This window comes from Astatotilapia calliptera, chromosome 12, assembly GCF_964374335.1.
Source record: "Astatotilapia calliptera chromosome 12, fAstCal68.1, whole genome shotgun sequence".
Taxonomy (NCBI): Eukaryota; Metazoa; Chordata; class Actinopteri; order Cichliformes; family Cichlidae; genus Astatotilapia; species Astatotilapia calliptera.
Genome location: NC_137433.1, coordinates 39,073,306 through 39,089,201, shown reverse-complemented (window position 1 = coordinate 39,089,201; position 15,896 = coordinate 39,073,306). Strand labels below are relative to the sequence as shown.

The window sequence follows — 15,896 nt, the reverse complement described above, 5'->3', positions numbered from 1 at the left end:
ATTACGGTGTATCCATATAAATGGCCACCCTGTAGTATACGAGTAGTAGTTGTTGCAAAGATTTTTGTTTTTCTTCCTCACTCGCCCTAACCTTACCTGACTTACCTTGTTTCCTTTTCTCACCTTCGATTGGCTCTAGAGTTTGCCCTTAATTGCACTCACCTGGCACACATTATATAAGGACTGCACTCACTTACACACTCCCACATGGGGCAGCAGCTGACGTGAGTTTGAGTTGGTCTCCTGAGTTTAAACCTTTATTCCTAAGTTCAACATCACCTCCGTCACATCCATCACCTCCGTCACCAAAAGCGCCTCCACTTCCTGAGACGCCTGAAACGGGCCAACCTCCCTCCTCCCATCCTCACCGTGTTCTACAGGAGCACCATAGAGAGCGTTCTGACCAGCTGCATCTCCGTGTCGTTCAGTAACTGCAAAGTCGACGATCTCAGCCAGCTCCGGAGGAACCCACCCGAGGGATTAATAACGTTTTATTTAATCAAATCTAAGAACTTTAATCTCAGCCAAACTGATTTACTCCCCAACAAATAAAAGACTGAAAAAAGCAAATCAATAACATCTTAAGTTATCTGAGTGACTTATATATCATGTTTAACGTCTCCTCCGTAGCGAAAGACCGCGGGGGTTGAACGATTAACCATGTGCCGGGGGTCTGGTGTTCTCGCCGGCTCGAGTGACCCTTGAACCCCCGGTCAGCTATCAAGCTGGTGGGTAACAGATGTCTCTGAAAATGTCGGAGCACTTTTGCAAATATGTGATGTCTTGATAAACCGAGCAGATATTTGAAGTTTACACAGCTACATTCTCGCCTGAATATATGTTAAAAGTTTATTTTGTGACCCAGAAAGATTAATAAGAGCATGTCTGTGAATGTCCTCAGTCATCCAGGTCATCGTAGTCTAAGGAGCTTGGAAAGAAAAGCGCCTGGACTTCTTTAAGTTGCTTGAAGACGTTTCACCTCTCATCCGAGAAGCTTCTTCAGGGCCACGAAGGACACACCCGACCCATCCTTCAAATCTGGGGAAAAGGAGGACGTATTTGTCGGCCGGCTTCGGAGGAGTCTACGAATTGGGACAGCCTTCGTTGCGCCGCTGTGACGTAATCGGCCTACAAATGCGGCCTCAGGAGGATGCAGCCTACGTTTTGGGACACAGCTTATGTCTCCCTTTAAGTTATGCTATATAACTCTGATATACTGCAACAGATTGATGGCTGTTTTATTTTGCATTCTGACCGGTTGATTTCATGAGGATAACAATTTCAACTTTCCTTTGAACCTCCTCATTAACAGTAGTGATAGTGTAGTAATAGCGTAGTTATAGTATTGCAGTAATGTAGGTGTACTGTGAAAGTAGCAGTAATGAAGCTGTAGCAGCAGCAATGTAGTAGTGTAGCAGCAGTAGTTCTGTACTTGTACTGTGTTAGTATTAATACTAGTAGTGTTGTGGCGCGCATTCGCGTCGTAATTCAAGGTCTGTCCACACGATGTCACTGCTGTGCTGAGTCCACACGCTGGTTAAATCCCCGGATGTTATTGTGGCTAGCTCCTTTAGCAAATCGGCTAGCCGCTGCGACGCCGCAGTATTCTGCCGCTACGCTCTGCCGCATCGGGGACTTTTGATCCTTTTCACTCCCCCGGCCGATAGACCCGTGTTTTTAACGTTGGTATCTTAACATCGGTCATTTATCATGATAGAAGTTGATTAAACAGGTCGTTGTTTTAAACTGTTGCGGTGATTTTTTTCCAACCGGTCCGGTGGGTTAACAATACGAAGAGCTAAAGGCTAAATTAGCAGCTAGCGTAGAGACACAGGCCCGCTTGTTTCTTCAGGTAGCTAACACAGCTAGCTTAGCGAGCTACCGCGGCTGTCATGGAAGACAAATCCTTCACTAAAGAGTTAGACCAATGGATCGAACAGCTAAACGAGTGCAAGCAGCTATCGGAAAACCAAGTCCGGACGCTCTGTGAGAAGGTAAGTTCCAAAGTTTTTGACATGATTTCCCGGCAGGCCTGGCTCAGCCCAGCGCGGCCTGTGTTGCGAAAGTGGCTCCGGCTAATTTCCGGAATGAAGGAGCGACGAGGCGGCTGTTTGCGCCCAATTTTCCTACGCATTCTGAGTCAGAATTCCCTTTCAGGTGTGATATATATGTGTGTATTTCTATTAAATAATCCCCACTGTGAACTGTTGTCCGACTATCGTCGACTCATTACACACGGGCCGAAAAATCGCATCTCTAGCCCAGTGCCAAGAAATAGACGCAGCCCATTTTACTGCCCGGTTATTACCTGCGCTGTCTTTTGCGCACAGGCCGGGATTCAGCCTGATTCAGCCATTCACTGTAGAGGGCTTTATTCTTAATTCTCTCTTAAGGCGAATCATCTGTTAATGTGTGTCGCGATTGATCGATTAGTACCGCGCCCTTAATGTATTGATCAACCATTTGATTGCATAAACGGCAGGTTGGTTGCACCATTAAAGATGAGCCGTTTGTTCCGCCGTGTGGCGGCTCTCGTCCTATGTCGAAGCGATTAAACCCGAAATATTCTTCGTTGCGTACTTTTAGAAGTGTGCGTTGACTAAATGAGCAGCGATGTTCAGAGAAAATACCCATCAAACTGAAAATCCACGTCCGAGACAGCAGAGCGTAAAATGTCTGTAACCTGATTTATTATGCTCTCTGCATAAAGAGCAATCCATTGTTGGTGCCATTTAACATCTAAATGAGGGCTGAAACCGTCTGTACTAATCAGTCATTTATTTGTTTCTAGCTAATCAGCAGAGTCAGAGATGGTTTAGATGTTAAAAATAAATAAATAAAGAGACTTATAGTACAGGTTCTGGTGTCCCCGTTTTGTCTTCTTAGATTTTCAGTATAATAAAAAGATGAAAGTCTCAAAGTAAAAACTGGATAAACATGGCATGAAATTTGAAGGACAGAAGAATATAATGGAGGTATGATGAACATGGCACAGACTGGCTCATATCTGATTGATCTCCATTAGGAGATTATTGCAGTAATCTGAGGGGGAATGAAAGTATGCAGGTGGTATTGGTCAGGTGGGTGAGGAGGTTTGAGCGCAGCCAGGTTCTGCCAGCTGACTTCATATGAACTAATCAATTACTGAAGGGGGCTCTTATTACAGTTAATAACAGCAACATTCATGAGATGAATGAGGTTTGGCCTGTTGTAGGTACATGCTGTCATCTTTCAGCTATGAGTGGAGCTGAAGTGATGTAAAAAGTACTGATAAGTCTTTCTTTTGCTCTTCCTACACATTGCTGTTTGCAGTAAATTTGAATAAAAACCAGCAACATGTTTATGGACTTTTTCCTTAGGTGGGTACATTTTTAAAGGTTATTGATTTTATATTTCCACGTATTGAAGCTGTTGCATGATTCATTGCAGCAAGTTTTTCCTGCTCTAAATGAGCCTCACACAGCGAGTCCACGTGTAGCTGATGACTCAGTGTTGATGAGTTTACTGTGCCTAACAAAGGGCTGTGTAAGGTTTGGATATTTCTGACATTTTGACTAACAAAGATGGCGTTATTTCGAATAGAGGGAACCGTAACCTGCTGTTCTGAAGGGTTCTGGTTGGAGGACGCTGTTGGTACAGCATAAAAAAGATATTTAGCATTTTGCCCGGTTAGCTGTTTCCAGTAAAATAAATTAATAATACTTTATCAGTAAGAGAATTTAAAAAAATGACAGCTTAAATGTCACATGTGTGTGACGTGTTTAGCTGGTCAAAAATGAGGCAGTCCCAGCTGTAGCCTGTGTATCCTGTGAATTCTGATGTGAAGGAGGGAAGTTTAGCTGCTGAGTGATTGATGGTTAAAACTCTAAAATAAGATCAACTTTATTTTCTCACTAATTTAAAAGAGCTGTGGGGCTGAGGAGAGCAGGTTTCCAAACAGTACAGTGTCCTCTGAGGTCACGTGGGCCTGAAATCTTAAGAAGGAAAAAACAAACAAACCAAAAACAGTCGTGTGTGTGACTCTGGGCATGTAGGAGCTGAGTTTGATTTCACCTCCTGTCAGCTCGTCACATGATCCCCCCCCCACTGTCTGAGCTGTGAGTCCTTTAGAAAAAACCCCCAAAGACACTCATTAAATCTGTTTCCTCTACAGGCCAAGGAGATCCTGACCAAGGAGTCCAACGTTCAGGAGGTGAGTTTTCCGAACTCATTATTGATTATTCATGGAAAATATGAAAGTCACGAGGAAAAAGAAAAGCAGAAGATAAAACCAGAGCTGATATCAAACGATTAGATTCTAATCCAAGTCAGCCGTTTATGGGTCATCGGTCCTTTATAAATGGTAAATGGCCTGTATTTATATAGCGCTTTTCTAGTCCCTAAGGACCCCAAAGCGCTTTACATATCCAGTCATCCACCCATTCACGCACACATCCACACACTGGTGATGGCAGCTACATTGTAGCCACAGCCACCCTGGGGCGCACTGACAGAGGCGAGGCTGCCGGACACTGGCGCCACCGGGCCCTCTGACCACCACCTTTATGTGTTTCAGAGTGAAGATGTGGCTCTGTGACTCGGGTGGAGCGGAGCTCAGGTTAACATTTTACATGCATCCGTAGTTCTGTGTTAACCTGAGCTGCACTGCTCACAGAGCCACGGTACTAGGACTCTACCTTTGACAATATTTGAAGTAGGTCCAGCCCAGGGAGCCTTCTAGATAGTGGAGTTGTAAACTGTGACAGGCTCCTTCCTCCTCATAAACACCTCCAGGCTGCTCTTACAAAAACCCATAAAAGCAGCATGAAGAAACACGCTGTGAAATGATGGACAGTTTCCAGGTCCCAGGTATCAGCACGTGTAGGTGAGCACCAGCCTGTTTTTAAATGAGCTCTCCACCCGCTGATGGTGTTTCTGCAGGGCACAGGTGAAGAAAGGTTCCTGTTTGTCCAAATTCTTTCTTTCATTTGTATCAAAGTGTGGAAAAGATTTGAGGAACAGATTTCAGTGTGCGGTTTGTTCCCTGTGGGGTGTTTGAGCAATCTCACACCCTGTTTACACGGCCTACAGCTGAGGCGTGGGCTCGCACACATGCCCACCGCCATGTTTTTATGGAAACGGTTTTCCCTCAAAAGCACAAAACTGATCCAAACATTCAGCCGTCGGTGAACGTCCTATTTACAGCCGCTCCTGTCAGATGCTTGTTACTGATTCACCTGCAGTGAGGAAGGTGGAAGTGATTTGAGGAAACTGTTCCTCCTGTGTGTTCGGCCTTAAAGAACTTTAATTGATCATATTGACTTCCTGTCAACAGAGCAGTTGCCAGATCGGATCAGATTTCTTTTGTTTTAATGCAGTTCTTAAACATTTTTTGGTGCCTTCATTTTTTTATTATTTGTAAACAATAACAAAAATGAGGATTTCTGTCAGCAGCTTAGAACCTCTTTAAACCCTGAAGTAAGCAAACGCTGACGTTCTGAAGTAGGGGGTTCTTTGAGACTCAGGTGTGCTAAAAGGAACGAGTGAAAGCTACATTTACTGTGTGTGAACACATGAAAGGGCTGATTGATGGTGAAGAGGTAAAACTGATCCCTTTGACGTTTGGAGAAATGACCTGAAGAAAAACGCAGTCGAGAGAAACGACAGTGAAAGCTGCCTGACGACATCAGGTGTGCCGAGGTGTCGGCAGCTTTCAGTGAAACCTCCTCTAAAAGGAAGCTGGATCTGAACCAGAGTGTCTGATAAGACCAGTTATGATCCAGTGAGCTTATCATGAAGAGAGCTTGATGCTGCTACAGGTGACATGAAGACGTTTCCCTCGCAGGTTGTTGAAACGTTACTTCACTCGGTGTTGTGCCTTGGCAGTAATTGGTGCGCTCAGTGTGATGTTGCACAAACATGCCAGTGTACTCAGCACGGTGAGGCTAACGTTAGCAGTGCTAGCACCTGCAGCCATCATGTGCATGATGTGGGTGCCTTGGTCCCGTGGTTTTATCTTAGTGTGCCAGGAAACACATGCAGGAGTTTTAACAGCAGTGTGGATATTTAGTGATATTCCAACAGATCAGCTGCGAATGTTTTTTTTTTTCTTTCAGAAACAAAACAAATGGACGTCTCTAACATCTTTTTTGTTTCTTATTGACATGATTATATACTGACGCTGATATTGGCCCACCGATAAACTGTGCTAGCTTTACAGGAAACTGTGGTTGTAGATTAATGAAATACTGCTCAGTTTAACCACAGAGTAGTTATGTAACTGTCGAGTGCAGCAGCTGTTAAACATCTAATTGATGAGTCGCACACATTCCTGGTAATTAGTGAGCACAGGTGAGTCAGGTGAAGGTCGAACAGTGTTACACCGATTATCATTTTCATCGTCTTTCTAGCCGATCTGATTCCTGCAGGTTTGATGTTTTTGTGTCCAAAAGGCTAACAAACAGTAAAAACTAGAACTGACTAGAATATATCAGCCTGTTGTCATGGATACCCAGTTCAACCTTTTGAGTTGAGATCAAATTTCTGATTCAAAGATCAGGTCAGTGCATCCCAAATAAAACCCAGCATTAAATATTCACGTACTGTGGCTCAGCTGTGTGTGTGTGTGTGTGTGTGTGTGTGTGTGTGTGTGTGTGTGTGTGTGTGTGTGTGTGTGTGTGTGTGTGTGTGCGCGCGCGCGCGCACGCACATGTGTGTTCATTTGTTATCAGCCTAAATATTGACGTTCCTCTGCTGCAGACACAAACATGAGTCATGTCAACATAAAAGCAGGTTGTTCAGGGTTAAAGAAAATCCCCGACTTTTCCTTCAGCTTTGTATCCTAATAGAAATGTAATTTATTTAATGACCCAACAGTTGGATCCTATTTGATCATCAGTCATCGGAGCCAGTATCTAACAACTATATTTGTGCTTTTATCTAAACTCAGGCCTTGGAGCGGATGTTAGAGCAGGAAGATAAAAAACCCCGCTGGCTTCCTTTTGGCTTGGTGTAAAAAAACAAAACGAATGAGCTTCAGTTTCTGTGGCGCTGACCATGTGACTCTGTGTTTGTCCCCTCAGGTGCGATGCCCGGTGACGGTGTGCGGCGATGTCCACGGTCAGTTCCACGACCTGATGGAGCTCTTTAAGATCGGAGGAAAGTCTCCCGACACCAACTACCTGTTCATGGGGGACTACGTCGACAGAGGCTACTACTCTGTGGAGACGGTCACGCTGCTCGTCACGTTAAAGGTAAACCTCTGTGTTTCTGTGTGGCGTTCACGTGTGCTGCGTGGAAGCGCTCTGATGTCAGCTGATGTTCTCTGAGTTTACTTCCTGTTAGGATCACAGCGGCCCTCTCGGTGGCCACAGGCTGACAGACTGTTTGTTTGTTCTGATAAGAAGCAGACTGAACTTGTTTGCTCCGTCAGTCTGAAAGCTTCCAAAAATCATCAGCAGAGCTTCTGAGCTTCAAACAAACAGATCAACATCAGCTCAGCTGAGCAGACGTTTAATCTGAGGACTGATGGTTCTGTAAAGTATTAGAGCATCATAAACACGTTTTATAAAAACATGAAGTGGTGGCATGTGAGGGGAAATCAGCTGACTGAGGAGATGGCCAATGTTTCTGCTGCACACAGAGGAGCAGTCGGGGGATAAATGTGGTCTGAACAGAAGCAACCACATGATGTGAAAATGATGTGAACTAGTTTGACTCTGATTGTGTTCACAGTACAGCTGCAGCGTGTAAATCTCAAGGAAACTGACAGACTTTAATGACCTTTTTGTTTTCTAACCACAACACGTGTCAGACCTGGACTCTGACGTGTGATTCTGGTTAGATATCAGGTTTGTTGCAGGATTCACAGGCTGTGAGCTTCGAGTTTACAGAAACATGGTTGTTCACAGGAACAACCAGGCGTGATCGGCCCTTCAGACAAAGTTATTTATTCTTAAAGTTTAGTGTATTGTAGTTAAAATGATACACAGACAAATAAAAATGATGCAAAGAAACTTTATTTAGAAAATTGCATCACTGTGGTTATTGTTGTACTTGCATGTTTCACACATGTTTACCTGGTTGTTATAATTTTTTTTTTAACCTGTTTGAGAGAACAGCGCTGCTGCTTTAGTAGTTTACAACCTCTTTGCTTTTATTTTGAAAGTATAGTTAATGCCATCCAGCTAGCTTCCTGTCTCGAAGGTTCTTCCGGTATGTCTCGTCCTGCCGTCAGACTCCTCCCCCGGTGGGGAGCGGTGGTCCTGTTTCTGTTCTAGAGGCTGCCAGCAGAGTCACACTTTGGTCTGAGTGCTTCTTCTTTCCCGTCTCGGTATCACAGCGTGACGGCTTCCTTTAGCTAATCGTTTCTATTTTACATCATGAAGTCTGACAGAAGAGTCATTAAACATGTAGCTGAGTCAGCATGCTGCTCTCTGGGGGTCTGACCCGGCTTTAGATCGTCTTTAACGTTATTATGTATTTTTAAATTGTTGTTCAGGTTCGTTTCCAGGAGCGAATCACCATCCTGCGAGGGAACCACGAGTCTCGGCAGATCACACAGGTCTACGGCTTCTACGACGAGTGCCTGAGGAAGTACGGCAACGCTAACGTGTGGAAGTACTTCACAGACCTGTTCGACTACCTGCCGCTCACCGCGCTGGTTGACGGACAGGTAGGACGCGCCACGCCCAGTTTCACTGTGACGTTTTCATCTGATCAGACCTGCAGTTAGAATGGGAATCAATAAGAATTTAGTTATTCAGATTCCATTATTAATATTACTTATCGATTTGATTCCTTATGAATTCTCTTATTGATTCTCATTGGCTCTGCTTTGAGAGTGGCCACCGTCACTGAGCAGCATATCAGTTCATGCAGATTAATTTCATGTTGTGTGGTCAGTTATTTGTGCACGTTGGAGGTGTTTCCTGTTTGTTGTGATCGGTGTTGGGTCAATACTCATAGTCAAGTAAAAATGTTAGTTTCTGTGCTACCAAAGTTCCCCGGCTTTCATTCAAACTGTGTATCAGCACCGACACTTTAAACTACTTAAACATTATAAATGTCTTCAAGCTCACACTGAGGCCTGTGGGGCACAATCAGCCACTCACACAGTACACACAGTTATGTGTGTTTGTATATGAATATTTCATAGTTTGAGGCTGCCTGTTTATCTAAGGCAGATGAACAAAGTACATTGGAATTGTACATAATATCACAGATGATAAATTCAATAGATTTTAAGTAGATGCTTGTGCTTTCTTAAAGTCTTATATGTTGAATTGAACTATGTGATGTGTTCAAAGCCTCCCAGTCAGTGCTGTTCTCCGTGCCTGTCTGACATGATGTTATTAGCACAAACACTTTAAAGGTGATCGTTCAGGATTTCAGCAATAATACAGACAGCAACGTAGTTAGCAAAAAACAGTTTTATTGGGAATTAACTTAAAAAACAAACAAACATCTGTCTCCTATTTTTTGTCACACAGGAAAGAAGCATCAATATCTGATGAGAAGACTCATTGGTTTCTTTTTGTGGGGTTTTTGTTGTTGTTGTTGTTTATTTTAGAACATCTCTAACAAGTTGATTTGTTCACATTTTCACATCTTAATTTTTAAGTGAAATGTGCATTTTGAGTTTACACGATGTGTATAAGGCGACCGTTTCCTTTCGCAGTATTTTTGTTTGGTGCGTTTTTATATGTCTCAACAAAAGGGGAACAAAGGTGTTTAAGTTCACCCAGGATGATTTGTTTTCATTTTCACATGGTCTTACTGACGTGATGCGAATTGAAACATGCATTCTTTGTGTTGGGCGGTGGGGGGGATGTGCTGGAAAAGCTTGAAAAGTGACCTTGAAAGTGCTTAAAAGGTGCTTGAATTTGACCCTGAAATAGGCGTATGAACCCTGACACTGAGTCAGTTACTGTTTAACATTATAAACCTGAGGCTACAGCTGCATACACCGACATAGATCCCTGTGCTGATAAGGACACGCGATCGTTCTTAGTGTTTAGGTATGAGCAGAGCTGAAACCAGCAGAGAGACTGTAAAGTGGTTGCCATGGTGATTCTACCTCAGCCTGGCTGGTCACTTTATCGCAGCGCGGTGTGGTGTTGGGATTCACTCAGCTTTAGCGTCACTCTGGGCTCTTGGCTAGCTTAACATTAGCATGCTGTTAAAGAGCGTGTGTTAACAGTATGATGCAGGCGCTTCTGTCCTGGAGGAGTCTCCATATTATCATTGCGTCCACGCTGGAGACGGCGCCACTACTTTCCTCCTCCAACACGCAAACTGAAATCAGCTGATCGTAGCCAAGTGTGCAAGGATCTATAGGCAGGCAGCCTAACAATTCCAAGCACGTAGACGACTAGAATTCCAATAACCGGTTCTTCTACCATAAGAACCGGTTCTCGTATCCCATCCCTGCGTGTAAGGTTAAATCAGTGCTCCTTTTTTCAGGTATGACATTGTGTTTATTATCATAACCCACAGATGGTTACTTGCACACACTTGTTTTTGTTTGTTGGTTGGAAAACGTTTTGTAGCTGCATCACTGCCCCCTGCTGGTGATGCTGGCATGTTTTTAGCTGAGAGTAGAAACGGGAGAAACGACTCTATTTAAATGACTTCATGATTGTTCCATAGATGATAAATCTCCTCACGTCGTGCTTTTTGATAGACTAGAATAAAAGATGAGTGCAGAGATCTGCTGTGAACTGTAGCTGATTAAAGAAACCTGAACACATGAAAGAATGGTGATCATATTGTTTTTGGCAAATGTGGCAAATCTTTTTCTTAAGCATGAATCTGACATTAAAAACGGTCAGTATAGATCATGATTCTTATTATTTTTAATCGCCTGTTTCTCGTGTCTGCGGTCTGTCCGCCTCTTAAACATTTACCCTATTTTTCAGCCACATCCTGTCAGTTTTATTTGGGTTTTTCTTTCTTCATGAGTGAATATTTGAGCGTCCACACACTCCCGCCTGAGTTTGAAGCTGAATAAAGATGTTTTTAACTGTTTGTTGGTGAATCTGTTCATTAATTATTTAACTGCAGGTTTTGTTGTTCTTTGTTTCAGATCTTCTGTCTCCACGGAGGCTTGTCTCCTTCCATAGACACTCTGGATCACATACGAGCTCTGGACCGCCTGCAAGAAGTTCCACATGAGGTACACACACACACACACACACACACACACACACACACAGGTCAGCTTTCAGATTGTCAGGGATGGAAACAGAAATACTTTTTAAACAAAAGCCCGTCGGTTGTTTGAGAGACGGCCTCTGTGGAGCTTTTATTTTCACACTGATCCATGTTTGGCACCACAGCAGTTTGTGGTGATAAATGGGCAGAACAAACGCGTCGGCCGGCTCGATGCTGACACTCATTCGTGAGCTGCAGAGGAGCCAGAGCCGAGGCTTAGACCTGATTGTGTCATTAAAAACTACAGACACATCCTTATCCTTCTTGATCTGAGTGCAGCTTTTGACACCATCTCTCATCCCATTCTCCTTAGCAGATTAGCTTCTATTGGTCTCTCTCACACTCCACTAGCCTGGTTTAAATCATACCTATCTGACCGCACTCAGTTCATTCAATTAAAATCCTTCACTTCTCAGCTTTCTCCTTTATCCACTGGGGTGCCCCAGGGATCTGTCCTCGGGCCCCTTCTTTTCATCATCTACCTTCTTCCACTCGGACATATTTTTCGTAAATATAATATTCAGTTCCACTGCTACGCCGATGACACCCAGCTCTATCTCTCTACCAAACCTGACTCTACTCTTCCTCCACCCTCCCTCATCCTCTGTCTAGCTGAACTTAATTCTTGGTTCTCCTCCAACTTTCTTAAACTCAACAGCAATAAATCGGAACTTCTTCTGGTTGGCACTAAACGACTGCTATCCAGAATTAACAATTTCTCTCTCACCATCAATAACTCGCTGGTCCCTATCTCTCCCTCTGTGAAAAGCTTGGGTGTCATTCTCGATAGCACATTATCCTTTAACTCACATATCAATAATATTACACGTGCAGCATATTTCCAACTCCGTAACATTAATCGCCTCCGCCCCTTCCTCACACCTCACGCCACTGCCATTCTCATCCATAATCTTGTTATCTCTAGAATTGACTACTGCAACTCATTATTATTTGGCCTCACACAAAAATCTATCAACAAGCTCCAACGTGTCCAGAACTCTGCTGCCCGTATTATTACTAGGACTTCTTCTACCCACCACATCTCCCCAATCCTGAAGCAACTTCACTGGCTCCCGGTCAAATTTCGCATCCATTTTAAAATAATTCTGTATACATTCAAGGCTATTCATTCTCTCTCTCCACCGTACCTCTCTGACTTATTACAGATGAAGCTCCCATCCCGCTGCCTCAGATCTTCATCTTCTCTTTCTCTCTCTGTTCCCTCTGCTCGTCTGATCACAATGGGAGGGAGGGCCTTTAGCTGCTCTGCCCCTCGACTTTGGAATTCCCTACCCCCGGACCTCAGAAATATTAGTTCATTCTCTCTTTTTAAGTCCACCCTCAAAACTCATCTGTTTAAAATTGCCTATTCTTAAATTTCTGTATGTTTTAACTTTTATCTTCTGTTTTTACCATTGTGTACATTTCCAGTTTTTATCTGTTGTACAGTGTCCTTGGGTGCTTTGAAAGGCGCTATTTAAATAAAATGTATTATTATTATTATTATTATTATTATTATTATTATTATTATTATTATTATTAACTCATCTGTTCACACGTAGTAATTTTACTGCTTTATGTACAAAATTGTCACCAAAGCAAGAACAGGAGAGCAGTTTATTAAAAACAATCAGTGCTCTGCAAAGCTCTGCAACACCAGTCAAACCTTCAATAACGTCTGGTGTCCATCATGAGTTTGTGCGTGCAGTGCAGTTACGATCTGTGCTTCTAGTTTAAACTCTAAGCGTCATTTATCAGGTTTATATTTAGGATTCTGAACTGTGCAGTTTACCTGAGCTGTTGGCTTCTGTTTCAGGGCCCGATGTGTGACCTGCTGTGGTCGGACCCCGATGACCGCGGCGGGTGGGGGATCTCTCCCCGAGGTGCCGGCTACACCTTCGGTCAGGACATCTCTGAAACCTTCAATCATGCCAACGGACTCACTCTGGTGTCTCGCGCCCATCAGCTGGTCATGGAGGTATTTTGGACACTTTTTCACAGCACGGTGTCACTTTTATGTGAAAATATTGTGCTGTTTAACCAAAGAATGAGTATGAATATTTGTTTATAGAAAATCTCCTCGGGGGTTCGCTTTAAAAAAAACAAATCTGGCTGCGTAAAAGAAGGAAATCCAACCTGTTAGCAGCCTGTTTATATGCAGAGATGATTCAGATTAGAAGGAAAAAAACAAAACACTTTATTTTGGGTCAGGTGACCTCGTTATCCTGGTCAGGTGACCTGTTTGTCCTCTGATGTCATGATGATGAGCTTCAGAAACCCACGCTGCTGCAGGTTTGTCGTGATGAGCCCACAGACCGGCGCTCACATGTCCTGTTATTTTTATGTTAAACCTGGCACACGTGTTCACACAGCCAGTGGACTGAAGGGTCCTATAAAAATCCTCTGGTTTCCATGGCAACAACATGAAGTTGGAGCAGGCTCCTCATCTCCTCCCTGGTGTCCCAGTTTCACTCCCACGGAGGTTCAGTTCACTGTTCAGAAGATTCGCCAAGCAGCTGCACGAACTTCATCTGCAGCTGAAGGAAAGCTCCGATCACAGGCGGCTGAGGACGCGCCGCGCCCACAGATCGAGCTGGTTTGACCGTTATTCTCACTGGAAATGTTAAAATGACAAAGTTCTCGTCAGTTTTCCTGAACTGATCTGCGAGAGCCGTTCCTGTTGATGTTAGCACGCCATTCAGTTCACGGTTAACTTGACAATTTCATGTGTCTGAAGTGAAATATAACTTTGTAGTCCTTTTTTCTTCTTCTCACAGACTATTTCGTCCTTCAGAGTAAAATATCTCTGCTACTCTGTGCTGATTGGTCGGTTAAAGACTGGCTGATTCTCACTCAAAAACATTTCACGACCGCAGCGGTGAAACGTCAAAAACAAAGAAATGAAACTTGTTCTTGAGCCCATGGAGTCCTGCTCGTTCAGCTCAGTAGCGCCCCCTGTTGATCAGAGGTGTCCCAGTCTAACTGACATGTTTGTTCCTGCAGGGCTACAACTGGGGCCATGACAAGAACGTGGTGACCATCTTCAGTGCTCCAAACTACTGCTACCGCTGTGGAAACCAGGCGGCCATCATGGAACTGGACGACACTCTGAAATATTCTTTGTAAGTACGAAGAATGCGTTCACATCATATGAGAGGCCGAACGGTGCTGAGGTTAAATATGAATACATCCATGTAAAACACACGGAGCCGTGTGGGGACCCTGAGGGTTGGACACTAAACATCACGAATCCCCAGATTCCTTTTAATGTTTCTCTTCTTTCATATAATAAGTTTAGCATGAATACTCAGACTGTGCTTCTGCGTAACGAGTCAGAAACATCAGAGCACACATTCAGTTTCATTCAGGGACACACTGACAGCTGCCAGCAGGGGGCGACTCCTGAAGGTTGACATGAGCTGAGCTCAGTAAACTCACCTGATGAGTTTTTGGTCTGAATAAAATGTAGTTATTCTGGAAGTTTTGGTCCTGTTACAGTTGAAACATCCATAAAGGGGGAGGGCTTAGGGGCGGGGCTTCATTGTGACAGACAAGCAGCTCCACGGCTCGCTCCTTATCATCTGATTTTAAAACGCCAGGTCAAGGCTTTACATCACTCTGACCATCTTTTATGTACAGTCTGAGTCTAGGTCTCATCTGCTAAAATTACATGACTGTCTTGGTTACCATGGATACAGAAGCTAAGGTTTAACTGATCTAACCTCACTCGACTTAAAGGAAGTCGTCACTAACGAGGTTTCTTCTGTCTCCTCAGCCTTCAGTTTGACCCCGCCCCTCGCCGTGGTGAGCCCCATGTGACCAGACGCACTCCCGACTACTTCCTGTGAATGTCCGAAGCATCCCCGTCCATCATCCACGAAGCTCCACCCACCCCCACCTCCCCCCCAGTCATTTTGGATGGAAAGACCATTCTAATCCTTCTTCTGATAATGATGATGATGATGATGAATAGAGACAAACGATTGGCTGAATCCAGATTTTAAAGAGGGCGCCCCCTACAGTCGTGTTTTCAGTATGCTGTCTTTAATGCTGTGCTGCAGAAACATGTAAACTCTGATCTGTTCTTCTTTTTGTTTCTTACATGTTTGAAATCGAGAGAATAAAACTACCAACGTGGACCAAATGTGCCATAATTCTGCTCCTTTACCACATGTACAACGCAAACGCAGGCTTCCTCCTTCCTCTTCTGTTTCCTTTCTCTCTCTTTTTTTTTTCTTTTTTTAAAGACCACAGCACTAAAACAGACCTGACGTCACCGCCAACACCACACGTCTCCTGGCATACCTGCTTTTTTTTTTTTTTTTTTCTCCCCCTGTTGCGAAATAATTTTAAAAACTGATTTAAGTTTGCTTCTAGTAGTACAGCTGTGAGTTTTAGCTGTCCGGGCTGCAGCCGGTGGTCATCTCAGCAAGTATATTACTGTAATTTGAATAAAGACAACAGACGTATGAAATAAAATGTCCTATTGATGAACTTCCTGTGTGAGTCGACCTCGTTCTTCTCCTGCTTCACCTGGAGGTTCGAACTTTGTGCTCCAGTTCTGTTGTTTTCTGAGCGTGCTCAGAACACATGTTCAGCTTGTTACTTAAGCCCAGGGGTGGGCAACTCCAGCCCTCGAGGGTCTGTGTCCTGCAGGTTTTAGGTCTCACCCTGGGCCAACACACCTGAATCAAATGATTCAT

At 43.9% G+C, this 15,896-nt stretch overlaps 1 protein-coding gene across 1 annotated transcript; it reads left to right on the top strand.

The window, feature by feature from the left end:
* The first annotated feature begins 1,384 nt into the window (after positions 1-1,384).
* LOC113033408 (serine/threonine-protein phosphatase 2A catalytic subunit beta isoform) lies at positions 1,385-15,687 on the top strand. Its single transcript, XM_026187163.2, has 8 exons — positions 1,385-1,994; positions 4,154-4,192; positions 7,062-7,232; positions 8,480-8,653; positions 11,066-11,155; positions 13,010-13,171; positions 14,197-14,315; positions 14,969-15,687. The coding sequence occupies exons 1-8, from the start codon at positions 1,893-1,895 to the stop codon at positions 15,039-15,041; spliced, it is 930 nt and encodes a 309-aa protein (XP_026042948.1). The 5' UTR covers positions 1,385-1,892; the 3' UTR covers positions 15,042-15,687.
* Positions 15,688-15,896: the final 209 nt, after the last annotated feature.

Excerpts from the sequence above, each read along its gene's own strand:
- LOC113033408 (XM_026187163.2), top strand. The coding sequence starts at position 1,893 with ATGGAAGACAAATCCTTCACTAAAGAGTTAGACCAATGGATCGAACAG. Across the intron at positions 7,233-8,479 it reads CGCTGCTCGTCACGTTAAAG|GTTCGTTTCCAGGAGCGAAT; the intron begins GTAAACCTCTGT and ends ATTGTTGTTCAG. Across the intron at positions 8,654-11,065 it reads CCGCGCTGGTTGACGGACAG|ATCTTCTGTCTCCACGGAGG; the intron begins GTAGGACGCGCC and ends TCTTTGTTTCAG.